The sequence below is a fragment of the Pleurodeles waltl genome, chromosome 7, assembly GCF_031143425.1.
Source record: "Pleurodeles waltl isolate 20211129_DDA chromosome 7, aPleWal1.hap1.20221129, whole genome shotgun sequence".
Classification (NCBI taxonomy): Eukaryota; Metazoa; Chordata; class Amphibia; order Caudata; family Salamandridae; genus Pleurodeles; species Pleurodeles waltl.
Window position 1 is genome coordinate 1,523,702,729 of NC_090446.1, and position 19,624 is coordinate 1,523,722,352.

The window sequence follows — 19,624 nt, forward strand, 5'->3', positions numbered from 1 at the left end:
CAGCCAGACCAAACTTGGCCCTTTGGACCATGAGGACAACATCTACCATTGTACCAAGTTTTGTGGCACTGTGCCCTCCAGTGGCCATACTGTGCAATAGCCTTAGATACTGGTCACCTCACGTCAGACACCCAAAAGGACAGTCAATTCCAGACTTAAAAAGGACCAGAAGGAAGCCCCAGTTAAGGGACTTCAGGAACCACCTAGACCTCCCACCAGAGCCTCCCTGCTGACCTGCAAGTGGCCCTCAAAGTGACCTACCTCCTGCTTCCAAGAGCTCCTGGTTCACCGATTCGCTCTGCACCCGGCCGCCCTGTGCCCTGCGCCGAAGAACGAGCTGTGCCCTAAGGGTCCTCCACCCCTTGCAATTTCAACAGTCCAAGGGGACCCACCGGACTTACCTTTAAGCCCACCTGTGCAGTGCTTTTCCAAGTGGTCCCCTGCAGTGGCCTGGCACCAGCTCCATCGACTTTTCTGCAACTGCTCCCGCCGAAACCAGAAGCCACCTGAACTTCTCCACCTGTCCATAGTGCCCACCGACGACCTAGACATACTTGCAAAAGGAGACATTGGTAAATGCATTGCCTGATTTTATATGTGTTTTTGAAGTATTTCTCCTTTGTTCCATATGGTGCGTAATTACACACAAAAATACTATTTTTGCAAAACTTTAAATATTCATAACTTAAGAAGTACTTACCCGAATTCGATGATCTTGGTCTTACAAATTTGATAAAAATCTGAAGTTTTTTTGTAAAATTGGTCTTGAGTTATTCTTTTGAATGTGCGTCTTTCTTTATTGATACTGTGGGTTCAACAAATGTTTTGTACTTATCCAAGATTAGCCTAACTGCTCGACCAAGCTGCCATAAAAACTTGAACATTAGGTGGTCTGGTCATAATACCTCTGTAACCCAACATGTGGTTGCCTGGACCCTCTGCACAGTGTGCCCAGCTTTGCACACTACATAGAGGATCAGCCTCCTACAGTGAATGCATCGTCTTGGGATAAAAATAGCAGTCTTGGGAGGGAGGGTTAAGGGGTTAAGCTGTGCTCCCTTTGGCAAATGTCAACAGACCAGGGGTGATTTCTGCCCTCCACATGCCTTCTAGCTACCACAGCTCTAAATCATTTAAAACATTAAACTGCTACTCAAGTATTATGTTGGTTTAATGAAACTGTTCTTTACAGCCTTGTCATTTATCCAGTTCATTCATGGCATAATTTCCATTCCTCTCTGTGGAGCAAGGACCATGCAATGATTAATTTAACATAATCAGCGCCCTTCCACTGCTCCCGACGTGATCGAGGTACTATTTGGTTCGTTTTAACTTCACTTGTAGTCTAATGCAATGTTTGACTGTAACTTGGGAGTGAAAGCACCTGATACTACATCTACTTTGACCACTGATGGCTGTCAGACTCATTACACAAATAAGCATCATCAAGGAACATGTCTAGGCAGGCTGAAGTGGTTGGCGTTGCTAGGATTACTCTCATGATAATCTACATAGTCTACCAACACCCCTAAAGGGTGGGGGCCAAGGTTCATCCTAATCCATGTTGAATTATTTAAAATAGATGTACAGTTGACACAGTCCTTAAAGAACATCATTTGGTTATTAATCATGATGTAACACCATCTTTCACTCCTAGAGGGTGCCTTTTCATATGACCCTATGCAATCATATTATTGGTTACAACCCTGCAGCCATACATTTATAAAATACATTTAGCATAACCTATTACCCTTAAAGCCATAGTCCCTAAAGACTCCATTACTGTAAAAACAACCAGTAATTACAACCTTTTATCCTTGGAGAAGGTTCACTATTTTAACAATCCTGTTGCTACCACCATTCAGTCCACAAGGACTACAGCTGTGATCTTCGCCCCTAGAGAACACAGTTCCACCATGCTGAAACAAAAGTTCCAGCTGGAGCTTGCTTTAAAACACACTGGAACCCTATAGGGGGTTATCATTTTCAGGTCCCACCCAACCTAGGGTGGGGACATTGGGCAACTCCTTGGGGTTAGGTTTCGCTCCTCCTGCAGCCTCCCCCATCCATTTGTGACATGTTGGTGGTGATCCAATCTTCCTAGGTCTACCACAAGCCCAATAAGAGCAGTTTCTGGGCTAAATCATGGTCCGGGCCCAAAGGGCATTATGGGGCGAACCTTGCTGGAGAAAGCATATTTTATTAGCGGCTCTCCTGCTATACTGGGGAAAGCAGCATTGTTGCCAGAGTGAGTTCACTGCCTTGGGGGGTGTCCCCTACACAAGATGAGTCCCTCGTTGGGGAGGCAGCACAAGGAGCCCACCCCCGGGCACTTCCACCAGCTCCCCACACGCCCAGCACCTTCCTGTGCTGCTGCGGGAGCCAGTTCCTGAAGGAGAGTCTGCCCACTCTAGCGGACAGATGTGCTTGGATCTGTGCCTGGGCAGGCCGCAGGAGGAAGTGCGGCAGCACTACCCCCATCTTCTCAGCACCCTCGGGGCCCAGGGATGGGGTCCTGGGCCCCCTCCAACACCTTCAACGGGACGGCGCTCCCTAACTTCCTCTTCTTTGCAGGGCCACAGGATGGGGTCCCTCAGACAGTCTTCACGAGGGCACAATGGTGCCCCGTGGCTTTACTTCTGTGTGGGGCCATGGGATGGGGTCTGGGGTCCCACCTCTGTCTTTCCGGGGAGTGCGGCAGTGCTCCCCAGCTTCAGCTTCTGATACCAGCCCCGCCAGCAGCCATCTTCGAGGCGAGCATTACGGCGACCGTGGTCTCTCTTCTTGGTGTTTCCCCAGAATGGGGTCCGGGGCCCCTCTGGCCATCTTTGCGGGGGCCGTGATGGTATCCCCTGGTTTTGTTTCATTGTGGGACCCTGAGATGGGCTCTGGGGCCCCTCAAGCACACCTTTGAGGGAGCGCGTTGGTGCTCCCTCATGCTGCCATTTTCACCAAGAACACCCAACGGCACTCACCGGCTCCACTTTTCCTTAGGGGCAGCCCCCGAGCCCTGGCCCACACCGGGGGCAACATTGGATCTGGCGGCGGAGCCCCATGAGCTTTGCTGTCAGTCTTCCGGGGACATCTCTGGCCCCCGTGAGCTGATTTCAAAGATCTCGGTGTCTTTTTACTCCTGGTGGTGAGCCCTTGCCACCAGAAGCACTTTACTCAGGCATCCTAGCATAGAAGGTTCCCACATTGGTAGGGAGTCAGTCCCACTGACTCCCTGCATCAGCCTTTCCTCCGGGTGCCTTCCTTTCTTATGGGAAGCATTGCTCTCCTTCCGCCCGGACCCAGTCTGTCCCCCAACTGATCCTCAGTGGGTCTAAAGGGGCCTGCTCATTTGGCCCTGTAGTGTATCCCACTGGTTCTGGGGTCATTCTGTTGCAGAGTCCTTGCCGCAGTGGGCAGTCAGAGGGTTCTTCCTTCCCGTTGTCCATGACGCCCGTCATCAGTCCCAGTGTCTTGCAGAGAAGCACAGCCAAGAGACAGAGCCTCCCCTGTGAAGACCTTTTGGGGGCGGATGTGTCCAGCAGGGCAACACCTCTTTACTATCCAGATGTGCCACATCACTTCTCTGTACCTTTCCCAACCTTCCTGCACAGACTTCTGGGACAGCGTTGTCCAGGAGTTAGTTGCCACATGTGCTCTGAGAGACTCAGCCCTCCTCCTTGATGTTCCTTCCAGGATTGGCACGGATTGATAGCTGGCTGATTGATTCAAGACCCTGCTCTTGCAACTGGACAGAGCAGTAATTGGCCCTAATCCTGCGTTGAGTCAGAGAAAGAGGACATATCTGGATAACCCATCATTTCTTGTTAACTGACTGCTGAAGAATACTTATCCTCATCACCAGTGCTTAGTTTGTGCTTGTTGTTTCCGGTGCGGAGCACCAGCACTTATTTTTGAGGCACATATTGGAAAGACGAAGGAAGAGGGAAACGAAAATGCGTCACACAGGGAGAAATCAGAAACCTTCAAGAGTGAGATGGCGGGGCAGGGAGTGGCTGTAAATGGATTAAAGAGGCCCGAGGTGGCTTTAGGATTACGCCGCCTCAGTATTCCATGTTCCCACATTTAATTGCAGAAGCCGTGTATTTTAAAGGAGGACTTTGGGCACCTGCAAATTTGTATTTACAAATTAAGCACTGCTCATCTCTGCCTTCCTACCATCACCTTTTAACCGCAGTGTAGTTGGACCAAGACCTTTTCATGAATGTGAAGTCCTGTTTCGAAGAACATTTTTCATCCGAATTATGGAGACTGGTACCGCGGTTTCGCTGAATGGGCAGTAGCGGAAGGAGTTCGGATGAAGTATGTCCTCACAGACGACACATTAGCAGAGGCTGTAGCGGCCTGGGCCCAGATGCTGCGGACCTTGGTGGGCCAGATACTCAACCAAATACATTCGGTGATGATTAACCACTATACACGTGTTGGGTGTTAATGAAGCTTAGTGTAGCGCACTGAAAGGAGGGGTGAGGGAGGCCTAGGGTGTGAGATGCAAACACCAGTGAAGAGCGAACGAGTTGACATTGCTAAAGTGCTGAGGAATGTAATGAGATATAAAAACAAACAACAAAAGTTAGTAGATATTGAATGTAAAGCATGTTCAGGCCTGAGAGAGTCTGCAAGCAGTGTGGAGAGGGAGGGGGTTAGTTGAGGGGTTTGCGGTACATTGCTTGATTGTGTTCCCAATATAGAGTATTGCCTAAACTGTACAGTACTGAAAAGTAATGTACAATTGCAACTCTATGCGCGATCAAGCAGGAAAAATAAAAATATATTTAAAAAAAAGAACCTTTTTCATTGGGGCATTTCTGAATGTGGTTGGGGAAGGCTTCTAACCACCAGAGTCCCAGCTGTTCAAGTGGTTCCAGCCTGCCTTCTGTCCCTGCCATGGTCTGTTCTTGGTGGTTCCAGGAGCAGCTGATGCTCCAAGCCTCGTGTACTCAGGAAGATCCATTTCTTGAACTCCGCACGAGGTCCAGTCAACTAGATCTGGCCTTCCTTGCAAGCAGGTACCTAAGGTGCAGTCAGTGGGTTTAAGCCATGCACAGGCCAATCTAGAATTGTAGGTGGAGGCTCATAACCTCTTTTTTTTGGCATGTCCTTATGATCCACGTTCCTAAGGACCCAGTAAAAGCAGCTGTTCAGTAAATGAAGCATCAACCTAGGTGTCTGACGCGAGTAACAGCCTTCAAGAGGGGATGTTTTGAAAGATAATAGTTTCATCAAGAAAATACTACTGTGTTTGTACCAAGAAGTAGCAAGGGACTCTCCCCCTATGTCTTGTGCACTGGCACTGACGCCCTGGCCATGGCACATTCAGTGGATATCATTTTTTCTGCCAATCAAATGCAATTGATGCCATAAACGTCACACAAGAAACTACAATAAAATATTACAAGGCTGAAACATAAATACAACATCGTTAAAGTGCATAGTGCAAATCTAGGATGCAAATAGATCATTTCTAACGAGCAGCATAAAGAACCCCCAGAAGAAACTTAGATACATAAAAACAATTGTTCTCTGTTACTAAAAGATGAAGGTATAAAAATGCAGACCTAGCCTGATAAAGGTCCTAAGTTAATAAAAAGGGGTTTAAAAATGTCTGCCAAAGAGAAGTATTATAAGGACATATCAGCGCTATGTGCAAAGTGTTGCAAGTGGAAACTGAGTCACAGCTGCATATAGACGAGTCAGAGGACTTATACCAATTATTCTCAGGAGAGACCAGCTGTTGGAACATCCTTAACCTAAAATAGGTAAGTAAGCGGCGCTGGTAAGTTGGCATTTCAAAGCGCAAATATGGAACAATTTTACCATAACAAATCTACGGTATGATGACTTTAACAGAGCTGAGGTTTCTCTCTCAGCTGCCAAACTAAGCAAGAACGTCTCCTTTAGCCAAGGGACATCTTGTTTGATGATACACTGAGGATTCGAAAATAACTCTGGTCCCCAAGAACTCTGAAATTCTCCTTTATCTATAGCAACCACGGTATTTGAAACATATCCTCCAAACGAACACAATCTTGAATTCTCCAATTAAGGCTCAGTTCTTCCTTTAACCAAAGAACGCACCACAGTAATAGAGATCTCACCCAGATGTGGTTCATAATATATCTCATCCCCAATTCTTCATGAGTTATTTAGGTGGGAATGCCTTGGCTAAGTAAGCGCCTAAAAATGTATTCTCGGCTGTTCCAAAATAGTTTACCATCACATACCCCCAAATCTCACAACCAAAAGTTTAAATTGGTATACATTTAGCTTTATAAATCTCTAACATAATTTTCAGAGGCTTGTGACCCATCCGAGATGACAAATCAAAAACTCCAGCACATGCCCTTTTAACGTTACAGATGTTCTTTTTGATCAGGGGCTGCCAGCTGAGCCTAGAAAATATAAGAATTCTTAAATAGGTAAAGTTTTCCACCATGCTTAGGGTGTGACCTTGAACCAAAAAAGAAGTACTTTCCTTATTGTTATGCCACACAACCATCACATGTGATTTTTTTAAATTTGTAAGCAAACCCAGAGTGGACATAAAATCAACAAAGATATTTAAAAGCTGTTGCAAGCTTCTGGTGTTAGGGGCAATAAGAACTGCACCTTCTACATATAAAAGAGCCTGGAGCAGTCTGCCCCTGGCTTTAGGAACATCAATGTCTGGTTCCAGAAGTGCATGCTCCAGGTGGTTAACGTGCATAATAAGAAGAAAGGGGGCCAAAGGCATCCCTGTCGGACCCCACTTCTAAGCGGTAAGCTTCCAGTGCATTCACCATTGCTCCTGTAACGTACCGAGGCTGTCAACCTGCAATGAAGATCCCCCAAAAAATGAACCAAAGGCTCATCCACACCCATGGAACCCAGCTCAGCCCAGAGCTTCTCTCCGTTTACCTCATCAAATGCTGAGCTGAGGTCCATGAAGGGAAGATGCAAAGATCCATTCTTTGCCTGGGTATATTTATTTCGGATAAGATGGAGATTATGGTTTTGCTCAACTGTACCCCGCCCGGAACGAAACCCATATTGAACATTAGATAAGATATTGTTCTCCTCCGACCAAAGAGTAAATATGTTCAGTATAAACCTACCTATGATCTTGACCTCCACCTCAATTAATGAGATAGGCCTATAACAGGAATTCCTATTCCCGTTCTTATACCCAGGAACAATGGCAGAGTGACACCTTGAGGAAGGAATAGAATAATCAATAACAGAATTAAGATTTAGAGTTAGGAGAGTAGCCCAGAGATCAATAGGTGATTCAAACAGATCCCCGGGGACACCATTTGCTCTTGGAACTTCCCCAAAGGGAGGGCATCTCTCACTTCTTCCAGGACACTGCTATTTTTACGCCCTGAGCCAGACTTGTAGGGGAAGAAATAGACTCACTTCCCTCATACAACTTCAGGAAATGAGACTCCCAAACCCGTGCAAAGACTAGCGCAGCATGAGCCACCATCTCACCCTCCTTAAAAGAAGGGCGGTTAATCATATCCCAGAATAACATGCTTGCTTTCTGGAGACTAGCCTGACGCAAGTCCTCCCGCAACTCAGTTTTTAACTCCCGCTTCCTACGTTGAACCACAGCTCTGTATATGCCTCTGTACTCTCTAACCACCTCCCTATCCCTTGGTAATTTCTTCAGTCTCTCATCTGTCCAGAATCCATAAAGTATATGCAGATTTCCAAGTGGCTGAGGGAGAACTTCTGTTTCTCTTCCTGGAATGAGGACACTACAGGTGTAGATCTGTATGTTTTCATTAAGGACATGATGTGGTGCTTCCATGCATCTTGGAATGGCAGGTTTATCTATCAGGAGAAGGTTATCCGTCCCTCTGAATAAAAACTTTAGGGACATACACTGGTGGAAGGCTCAAAAGACATACCTCTTCCCCCCAGTGTTTATTCACAAATGGTGTGGTATTTAATGCTGAATTCTCTGACTACTTCATGATTGACTGTATATCATATCGAGAGTTGTACTCTTAATCTCTATGAAGATGCCCCACCTGAATGTGGCCTGGTCCATGCCTACGAAAAGTTCCAAATAAATCATTACCCCTTCTCATGGGCACAGTCCATCTGAACTCGCAGACGAGGCTTCTTCCCTAGGGTAACACAAGCAATACCAAACCGGTTTCAGCACTGTTAGGACTTGCCAGTCAGATATAACTGGGATCCTGTGGAAGAGCAAACCAGGGACCCTCATCTGGACTGTTCCATTGAGAGCAGGGTTAGTACTGGTTTGCAGTTAATGGCCTCTGTTTAGACTGCCAGTGGGTGCAAAACAGAGCAGGTGCCTATGCCGAGCTCTCCACCTACCTCTGGTGGTCCTCAACCAGCCACAGGATCCACGTTCTTCCAGGCCCTCTCTCCTCTGCTGCACCACTCTCTTCTCGAGCCCTTCCTGCTCTTTCCTGTCCTTTTTGCTGCTCCTACTCTCTTTCCCACCATTTTTACTGATTCTCCCGCCAGCTTCCCACCTGTTTTTCTTACTCTCTCCTTCAGTCTTTTCCTATTGCTTCATTCTCATCTTATGCCTCCATTCTTTTTTGCTCTCTTTTTGCTTTTTTCTGCCCTATTTGGGCACTTTTAGTCTACTTTTGCTACTTCTCCTTTTTGCCCTTTTCCTGCTCCTTTGTACTACTCCTACCTCCTCCCACCTCTCCCTCCTGCCTATTTGCCTGTCCCACCCACTGCCTCTTATTGCCCCTCCCACCTTCTAGGGCCTAGTTAAGGGCAGCAACGTGCAGCAGGTGTGCTGCTGGCATGCCAAATTCAAGCCTGTCTGCGCCTGGACCACGCCCAGCACCAGGAACCCTGGTCCAACTGCCAGCCACAGCTACACTTCTACCACCCTCCACACTGCCATGAACACTGCACCACACTCCATGATAGGACCTTTCACCTTCACCTTCTGCCAGTTTACCTTCCACAATACACAGACCCCCTCCCTTTTCAGTAACATCTAGCCCACTCAACGCGCAACACTATCTACCCACCACCAGCTGGCATGCACCCTCCTCAACACTTGCTGACTCAGCATACACAGCACCAAGGTCTTGGACCCTATTGACACTCTTGCTCCAACATAGTCTTCCTACCCAACACCGGGCTCAACCCCGAGTTAGCTCCCAACATCACCACCACCATACCAGCAGGATACAGAATCAACCAACGTGACCGCATCAACAACCTGGCGGACATTTGGCCATCATCCACGGAGACTCCATCAAATGCAACACCGCCATGAATGACAACATCCGAGCAATGGAACACCTCAACTTCACTATCCAAATAGGTGAGAAATCCACCAATAGGAAAACTCTCACATACCGTCCACCGGGACCTCAAACTACCTTCTGCAACCATATCACCAATTACATCACCTTCCCCCGCCTTCGTCTACATGTTCCTGGACGAGCTCAACTTCCACCTCGATCACATAACCGACTCCAACTCCGCCAACCTCCTCGACAGCCAGAACAACATTATCCTCAATCAACTCATACATGACCTCATGCGCATCACAGAACACATGCTCTACCCCCTATTCACCTCCAACAACTGCATCAAATACAGCCACACCACCAAACTCACATGGACAACCAGTCAATCGTGTACTTAATTATCATGAACCCCAGGTCCTCCCCCTGACCAAACCCAAAGTCGCCCATCACAGCTGGAAGAAGCCCTCCGAGACTAAATGGACCAACAACCTGCCAAAACACCATAAAACCTGAACCAGGACAATAGAAGCTTCAAAACCTGGAACCATGACTGCTCTGACATTGTTGCCCCCATCAAGAATAAGAACGCAGAAGATCCAACATGCAAGCCAGTTTGTACACCAAGAATTGCGAGACAGCCAAACGCAACTGCAAGCACCTTGAGAGAAGGTGGCCACCAACAAAGACTGAGCTGGCAGAGCTGCCTACAAATCAGCAGTCAACCTATACCACCGTCAGCTAAGCGAGATGGAAAAAAGCCTGGCATTGCGTGCAAAGCTAACCCCAACAATGCACTTCTGCATTCACCAACCCCCCAAGAGCGACAAGCAGCATCTCTCTCTCTAAGGACCCATGCGACAGCCTCGCAGATTTCTTCCACTACAAAGTTGCCAAAATCTACAGGACCTTCAATCCCCAACTCAAACCTAAAGACTTTTTCAACTGCCATACTTCCACACACTCAACCATCCCAAGGCTAACCACCTGGAATCACCTCACCACTCAGGACACCATCACCGTCATGAAATGCATTCGCTCAAGGGCTCCATCCAACTCATGCCCTACCACATCTTAAACCTAGGATCATCCAGGATCAGCCTCAAACTTTCCAGCCCTGATCACGGCCACAGACGACATATGGGCCTCCTTTACAAAGAAGAAACAGACGCCCTTCTCCTGTTTGATCTCTCAGCAGCCATCAACACCATCTCCCACCACATGCTAATTGCCAAACTACACGACAGGGGCATCCACGGAGCATCCCTTAGATGGATTGCCTTCTTCCTCACTGACAGAACCACCAGTCGCCTCCAAACCCAAACCAATCATCTACAGAGTGGGCAAAAAACATTGAGGTGGAATGCTACCCAGAGCGATTGCATGACCTTTTATGTGTTTGATGTAACCCCTTAAGTGGCTAGGAGTTTGTTCCAACTTACATCCCCTGCTTGCTGCGCCAGAGGATCAAAGCTGTACTTCACAGATGAGGCCTAAAAAGGGCCTAACCAAACAAATCCAGGCACCAGGATGAATGTCCTAATTCCATGATTGCTATCTAGTATGTCTGATTCAAATTCACCCCGACAGACTCGCTCTGTGCTTCTCTGCAACAGATCCAGCCACGAGGATGAATGTGTTCACGCATGGTATGTCTATTTCAATTCTCAAACAGGTATGAAAAGAATATCAAAGATGAAGCTCCCTTGCATAGAAAGGTTTTTATTTTGTGGCAGAAAATATAAAATGGAGAGCAGCATGAAAAGCCATAAAGGTATCATTTTTCCAATAATGAGGACTCTAGGCCAAAGACAATCTACAGTTCAGAAATAAAGAAAGGTGAATGGCATGCTTTTGAACTCTCCTCGGTCCAGCACCTCCTAGCCCACTGCCAAATCGACAGCCTGGCCGCTACTAGTGTGGACTGGCAGCAGGTGTTCGGTAGTGGGGTCCACGCTCAGACGTCGCTCTCTTCAGAGCACCTGTAGATCTCCTCTTTCTCGTTGATGAGCCAGAGGGCCCCAGAGTCAAATGTCACATGCTTGATTTTGGAGCAGAAGTCGAGTGCCTTCCACTGGGTGCCCATGGGATTGCTGTTTGTGATGCCCTCCCTGGAACACAAAACAAGAAGAGCCAACATTAGGAAAATGGGTAAAGAAGGATGTCTCAGAAGTCTTCGCACTAGTGGACTACTTTATTGGCATTGGTGGGCTTTAGTTCATCTCACTGGTTGTAGATCTGCCAGAAAGAGACGGAAAGTGTGTAAAAGATCTCAAATGTCCTTTACAAGATAAAAAGCATGTCCAGTGGAAATAGCTTCCTGTGAGAAGTAATCAGGTAGTCATTTCTAGACAGTCAGATTGATTGGTTGCAACTTTGCAGATGAGGACATGAACAGTTGTTGATTCACATTGACATTAGTCCATCATGCCACCAGTGACACCGATAAGTTATATACCTTTAACAGCAGTTGTCCAGATTTGATTATCTTCCCAGGTCAATGTTTTTTGGAATAGTTTGCACCTGTAGGAAAGATAGATCTCCAACTGACAAAGAGACAGCCTATGATTTCAAGGCATGGCCCTAGGCAGGGTGTTGCAATACATCAGCTGGTACCCTGACACCCACGTAAACACACGGGCATGTTCATAGTAAGTAAGTCAATTTTACATTCTCTTATATCCTGCTATCCAGTGAGGCAGATGTATACTCTGACACCCACATATGCAGGAAGTAATTATACATCAACAGATACCCCACTAGGGGAAAGTCTTCTCTAGCATATCATTCTGGGGAGTATGAATTAAAGACCCCTGCTCGTGCGAAGAACCTCAACAGCGTATTAATCTAAAGAGGGTCCTTCAGAGGCCCATCGACAAATGTGAAGAAATTCTACAGCTTATTACTATGGGTAGATTCCACTAAAGACCCCCGCTAGTGTTAGTAGACTGTAGCATATTCATCTATCCAGGGTCCGTCAGAGACTCCTTGACAAATGTGAAGGTGCCTTTCAGCATAATTATATATCTAGAGTCCACTAAGGGTCCATGTGAACCAGTTGCTGAGATTAGCGGTGCTGAGTGAAGCATGAGATTGATTTATAGAGGAAGACAATTTACCACAACATGCACCTGCTGAAGATGTTGCTCTGGCTGTTGCTAAGGATGGACTGTAGAAGGCTGTGATGGAAGAGTGTCCGGTCAAGACTGACTGGACAAAGTTTTTGAATTGTAGGCCGACCAAAGGAGAGTCCCCAGTATATTACTTACATAGACTAGAGGATGTATTTGAGAAGTATTTAGACATTGCCCACCCCGTCGAGCAAGGTCGGAAAGTGGTGGAGACTGCCTTTATGTAGGGATTGTTAACAAAGTTTTAGGAACATGTACAGAGCGGCAGTGAAAGTTTTGGCCAAAATGGTCACAGTCAATAATCTTTGTGTGGTGATATAGAAAAGGAAGGAAAAAAAAATCTAAAAAATCTAGATTAATGTCTTTCTAGTTGTTTTAACATCTACCAAAAGGAGAGAAAGGGGAGCAATGAACTGAATCAGAGATCAGGTGGTCATGGAGGGAGTTAGGGAGTTAGGGAGATGGGGGCAATGTAAGGGGAGACAGAATGCAGTCGCTCAGGGAGGTTCATGGTTTAATGGTTGTCAGTTAGGACACTGGAAACATGAGTGTCTAATTTTAGCATCTAATTCCAGCATTCGGCCCGAGGTTCCCACATTCACTCAAATAAGGATTTTCCAATAAGCCTATTACTAGGGAAGCCTTAGATATGAGAACTGTCATGTGAATACTTTGATTCCAGTTGACTAAAATAGGCCATACGTGGAGTGTGTGATACATGGTAAGCCCACTTCATGTCTAATTGATACTAGGGCTAGCCGGACAGCTCAAAAACCTCTGAGTTTCCCGCCTTGCCTCTCTCAGACTGGTCCATTGATGCACCTGGGCATTTCTAATACTAAGATTCACCAGCAAATAACTGGTACCTTTTCTATCAGTTTAGGAGCTACAACTGATCAACATGCTTTCTGTTAAATCCAGTCTCACCTGCAAACGTTTTAAGTTGAATTATGCTATGTAAATTAAATGTATCATGCATTGTACCTGGGATGGAGTATTCCTCAATATGCCTAAGGCAAAAATGCAAATTAAGTTTTGGTTGTCTGGATCTGAAGGGTAGGAAGAAGAAGCGAAAATGGGTGAAGTAAAAGATCTGAAAAATTGCTTAACAAATTGTTTACTTCTTTATGGTGTGCACATGCCAATGATGTTGGTTGAAATATCTCTGCAGACTATGGGTCTCATTATGAGGCTGGTAAGACAACCGTCGGCCCACCAGCCCTTTGGAGAGGAGACTGCCAATGTGGTCGCACAGAGGGTGCCCCCAGCACCCTCAGAATGCACACTGCCTGCCACAGCAGACAATGTGCATTCCGAGGTTGCAGGGCAGGGGGGGCCTGTACTGCCCACAACATGGTTGTGGGAAGTGCAGGGGGTCTCCTGTGGCCCCCAGCACTGGGTTTCCACCAGCCTTTTCATGGCGGGGTTTCCGGCATGAATAGAATGGCAGAAACTGGACTTGTGATCAGTGCTGCTGTGGCTGAGAATGGCTCTGCCCGCTGCCACCCCTTGTTCCTGCCAGTGGCGGTCGTCCCCTGGTGATTGGACCGCCAGGGTCGTAGTGTGATGGTTGGACCGCCTGGAGTCTCAAGACCGCCAGCCTCGTAATGAGGCCCTATGTTAAAAAAAAAGAGGTTAATTGATTGAAGAACCTACCTTGTATCCCATAGTATCCTCTATACCCGGGTGCCAAAGCTGAAATCTGACCTGTAATTGCCACTTTATTCAAACAAGAAGTTATAGTGACCACTGTAAACCCTTGGAGTGTCCTCACTGTTACATATTTTTGCAGGGTTTGGGCACAATAATGTTGCAGTACCTAACGTCTCTTTGGTAGCCAACTGTCTACCATCGTATCATATATCCCTGCCTCAGCAAAATGGTTGTTGTTGATTTGTGATCCTGTTCGGTCCTTATTCCCATTCATGAAGGGAATCAGTATCTTATTGTGTTCTAATTTTCTGGGGGTCACCTAACCTGGTGGAGACTCCCCAAGGCCTTCACAGAGTCTCCTTGCATATTTTCCTCAGCTCTCAGAAAGATCTTCACACTCTGGTCTATTCCTAGGAATCGACTCTTGTTCACTAGGTTGATTTCCTACTGACTTCTGCCACTCAGGACAGTGCAGGATTGATTTTATATATTTGCTCACTGAATTGGCTATTAAAGGGCATATGGCGTTGAAAGAGAAATTACAGCTCTGTTTCTTCTATGTCTGATATTTAGGTCTGGGAGGGAAACATCCTGAACAACTAGGTCTAAACCACTACTTGCCTGAACCACTACTGCTAAACAACTAAAAAGTCTCTACAACTAAGTACTGAACAACTACTGTCTAAACAACAATTGTGCCTGAATAACAATTGCCTGAACAACTAATTTTAAGGTAAGGTTTTCCTTTTGGTTTTTGTGGTTTGTTAGTTGTTTAGAATATATATATATTAGTTGTTCAGGCAATTGTTATTCAGACACAATAGTTGTTCAGACAGTAGTTGTTCAGTACTTAGTTGTAGAGACTTTTTAGTTGTTTAGCAGTAGTGGTTTAGGCTATAGTTGTTTAGGACCTAGTTGTTCTGTCACATATTCGGTGTAGGATGCTGGCCAGTTTGTAGTGGGTAGCTTGGGTACTTACACCTTATACCAGGTCCAGTTATCCCTTATTAGTGAAATGTAGTAGTGTTCTAGCAGCTTAGGCTGATAGAGGTAGCTGCAGCAGAGCAGCTTAGGCTGAACTAGGAGACATGCAAAGCTCCTGCAATACCAGTATAGTTACACAGTACTTATACACAAGTGAAGACAATACTCAGTGTTACCAAAAATAAATGTACGTTATTTTAGTGACACAAGGCCAAAAATATCTAAGAGGTAATACCTTCTGGAGGTAAGTATTATACACAATATATACACTAGACACCAAAATAAGGTAAGTAAATAGTGATAGGATAGTGCAAACAATAGAAAATACCTGTAGGAGGCTGGACTGGCTTGTAGTGAGTACCAAGGGGTACTTACACCTTGCACCAGGCCCAGGTATCCCTTATTAGTGTATAGGGTGCCTAGCAGCTTAGGCTGATAGATAATGGTAGCTTAGCAGAGCAGCTTAGGCTGAACTAGGAGACGAGTGAAGCTACTACAGTACCACTAGTGTCATATGCACAATATCATAAGAAAACACAATACACAGATATACTAAAAATAAAGGTACTTTATTTTTATGACAATATGCCAAAGTATCTCAGTGAGTACCCTCAGTATGAGGATAGCAAATATACACAAGATATATGTACACAATACCAAAAATATGCAGTATAGTCTTAGAAAACAGTGCAAACAATGTATAGTTACAATAGGTTGCAATGGGGACACATAGGGATAGGGGCAACACAAACCATATACTCCAAAAGTGGAATGCGAACCACGAATGGACCCCAAACCTATGTGACCTTGTAGAGGGTTGCTGGGACTGTAAGAAAACAGTGAGGGTTAGAAAAATAGCCCACCCCAAGACCCTGAAAAGTGAGTGCAAAGTGCACTAAAGTTCCCCAAAGGACATAGAAGTCGTGATAGGGGAATTCTGCAGGAAAGACACAAACCAGCAATACAACAACAATGGATTTCCAGTCGAGGGTACCTGTGGAACAATGGGACCAAGTCCAAAAGTCACAAGCAAGTCGGAGATGGGCAGATGCCCAGGAAATGCCAGCTGTGGGTGCAAAGAAGCTGCTACTGGACAGTAGAAGCTGAGGATTCTGCAGGAACGACAAGGGCTAGAGACTTCCCCTTTGGAGGATGGATCCCCCACGCCGTGGAGAGTCGTGCAGAAGTGTTTTCCTGAAGAAAGACCGCCAACAAGCCTTGCTAGCTGCAAGTCGTGTGGTTAGGGTTTTTGGATGCTGATGTGGCCCAGGAGGGACCAGGATGTCGCCAATTGCGTCTGGGGACAGAAGGGGCATCGAGCAAGACAAGGAGCCCTCTCAGAAGCAGGCAGCACCCGCAAAAGTGCTGGAACAGGCACTACGAAGAGGAGTGAAACGGTGCTCACCCGAAGTTGCACAAAGGAGTCCCACGCCGCCGGAGGACAACTTAGAAAGTCGTGCAATGCAGGTTAGAGTGCCGTGGACCCAGGCTTGGATGTGCACAAAGGATTTCCGCCGGAAGTGCACAGAGGCCGGAGTAGCTGCAAAAGTCGTGGTTCCCAACAATGCAGTCTGGTGTGGGGAGGCAAGGACTTACCTCCACCAAACTTGGACTGAAGAGTCACTGGACTGTGGGAGTCACTTGGACACAGTTGCTGGATTCAAGGGACCTCGCTCGTCGTGCTGAGAGGAGACCAAGGGGACTGGTGATGCAGTTCTTTGGTGCCTGCGGTAGCAGGGGGAAGATTCCGTCGACCCACGGGAGATTTCTTCGGAGCTTCTAGTGCAGAGAGGAGGCAGACTACCCCCACAGCATGCACCACCAGGAAAACAGTTGAGAAGGCGGCAGGATCAGCGTTACAGAGTTGCAGTAGTCATCTTTGCTACTTTGTTGCAGTTTTGCAGGCTTCCAGCGCGGTCAGCAGTCGATTCCTTGGCAGAAGGTGAAGAGAGAGATGCAGAGGAACTCTGATGAGCTCTTGCATTCGTTATCTAAGGAAATCCCCAAAGCAGAGACCCTAAATAGCCAGAAAAGAGGGTTTGGCTACTTAGGAGAGAAGATAGGCTAGCAACACCTAAAGGAGCCTATCAGGAGGAGTCCCTGACGTCACCTGCTGGCCCTGGCCACTCAAAGCAGTCCAGTGTGCCAGCAGCACCTCTGTTTCCAAGATGGCAGAGGTCTGGAGCACACTGGAGGAGCTCTGGGCACCTCCCAGGGGAGGTGCAGGTCAGGGGAGTGGTCACTCCCCTTTCCTTTGTCCAGTTTCACGCCAGAGCAGGGCTGAGGGGTCCCTAAACCGGTGTAGACTGGCTTATGCAGAAATGGGCACCATCTGTGCCCATGAAAGCATTTCCAGAGGCTGGGGGAGGCTACTCCTCCCCAGCCCTGACACCTTTTTCCAAAGGGAGAGGGTGTAACACCCTCTCTCTGAGGAAGTCCTTTGTTCTGCCATCCTGGGCCAAGCCTGGCTGGACCCCAGGAGGGCAGAAACCTGTCTGAGAGGTTGGCAGCAGCAGCAGCTGCAGTGAAACCTCGGGAAAGGTAGTTTGGCAGTACCCAGGTCTGAGCTACAGACCTGTGGGATCATGGGATTGTGCCAACTATGCCAGGATGGCATAGAGGGGGCAATTCCATGATCATAGACATGTTACATGGCCATATTTGGAGTTACCATTGTGAAGCTACATATAGGTAGTGACCTATATGTAGTGCATGCGTGTAATGGTGTCCCCGCACTCACAAAGTCCGGGGAATTGGCCCTGAACAATGTGGGGGCACCTTGGCTAGTGCCAGGGTGCCCACACACTAAGTAACTTAGCACCCAACCTTTACCAGGTAAAGGTTAGACATATAGGTGACTTATAAGTTACTTAAGTGCAGTGGTAAATGGCTGTGAAATAACGTGGACGTTATTTCACTCAGGCTGCAGTGGCAGGCCTGTGTAAGAATTGTCAGAGCTCCCTATGGGTGGCAAAAGAAATGCTGCAGCCCATAGGGATCTCCTGGAACCCCAATACCCAGGGTACCTTAGTACCATATACTAGGGAATTATAAGGGTGTTCCAGTAAGCCAAAATGAATTGGTAAAATTGGTCACTAGCCTGTTAGTGACAATTTGAAAGAAATGAGAGAGCATAACCACTGAGGTTCTGGATAGCAGAGCCTCAGTGAGACAGTTAGTCATAACACAGGTAACACATTCAGGGCACACTTATGAGCATTGGGGCCCTGGCTGGCAGGGTCCCAGTGACACATACAACTAAAACAACATATATACAGTGAAAAATGGGGGTAGCATGCCAGGCAAGATGGTACTTTCCTACAATACTATAGAATGCAATAGGAAGAAATAGGGGCAACACAGACCATACACTAAGAAAGTGGAATGCAAATCACGAATTCCCCACTAGACATGTGTAGTGTGTAGAGAATTGCTGGGAGAGTAAGAAAACCACAAAGGTAAGTAAATTACCCCACCCCAGAGCCCAGGAAAGTAGGAGTAAAGTACTACAAGTTTCCTTAGGACACACCACAAGTCGTGATTAGAGTTATTGCAAGAACGAAGCAAGACTGCAAGCAACAAATGGTGGATTCCTGGACCTGAAGACCTGTAAAGAGAGGAGACCAATTCCAAAAGTCGCAGAAGTTTCCAGGAAGAACAGGAGCCCCTGCCAACCTAGAAGATGCTGCAAAAGAGGATTCTCCAGTTAGAAGAATTCTGCAGAAGAGCACCAAAGAAGATGGCTGTGGGTTCCTGCATGATGCAAAGGATGTCCCACGTGGAGATGTTGGATGCAGGTGAGTTACAGCGCTGGATTCTTCCAACAAGTCCTGGTTCAAGCAATGTCACGGATTGTGTCAAAATGGTGCTGCCTGAACCTAGGAGGGACCTGGGGACCTCAACTCAGACTGAGGAGGCAGAGGGGGCTCCCAACACTGAAGGGAACCCACAGATGACCAGGCAGTACCCACGGAGGTCCCAGGACACCAGGACAAATAAGGTTCAAATTGTGGTTGCTTCAGTACTACAAAGGAAGGCTGCACGCCACCGGAGAACAACTCAGCGAGTTGAGCATCACAGGATAGAGTGCTGGGGACCTGGGCCAGGCTGTGCATGAAGGATTCTTGCAAATAGCGCAGAGGGGCCTCAGGAGTTGAAGATGACGCGGTGCATAGGGGTACTGTCGCTAATGGGCATGGCAAGCTCTTACCTCCTCCAAATTTGGACAGCAGGACCTTAGGACAGTCTGTGTCGAAGGGGTCCACCACCTGTGTTCCAAGTAGTACGCTCATCTCCAGGAGAGGAGTCAAAGCAAACCGGTCGTCATCTTTAGAAGGTGCCTGCTGGAGCAGGGAAGTTACTCCATCACTCCACTGGAGATTTCTTCTGTCCTTCTGGTGCAGGGTGAAGACCGGGAGTCCCCAGAGCAGGCATACCGTGGAAACTGTTGCAGTTGCAGGCTGGAGCTGAAGTTGGAGAGTCAAAGTAGATCTTCTGGATACTTTGTTGAAGTTGCAGCGGTTCCTGGAGCAGTCTGTGGTAGATCCGAGGTCAGAGGATGAATCAGTGGTTGCAGAGGATTCCTGATGGAGACTTGCAAGCAGAATCTGA

General features: G+C 47.1%; 1 protein-coding gene across 1 annotated transcript in view; it reads right to left on the bottom strand.

Annotated features, from left to right (window-relative positions):
- Positions 1-10,947: 10,947 nt before the first annotated feature.
- The window catches only part of LOC138246640 (fish-egg lectin-like), a 31,761-nt gene continuing 23,084 nt past the window's right edge, over positions 10,948-19,624 (bottom strand). Inside the window, exon 4 of the mRNA XM_069201359.1 lies at positions 10,948-11,356. Within this exon, the coding sequence (XP_069057460.1) occupies positions 11,203-11,356 (154 nt within the window). The 3' untranslated portion in view covers positions 10,948-11,202. The remainder of the gene's footprint in view (positions 11,357-19,624) is intronic.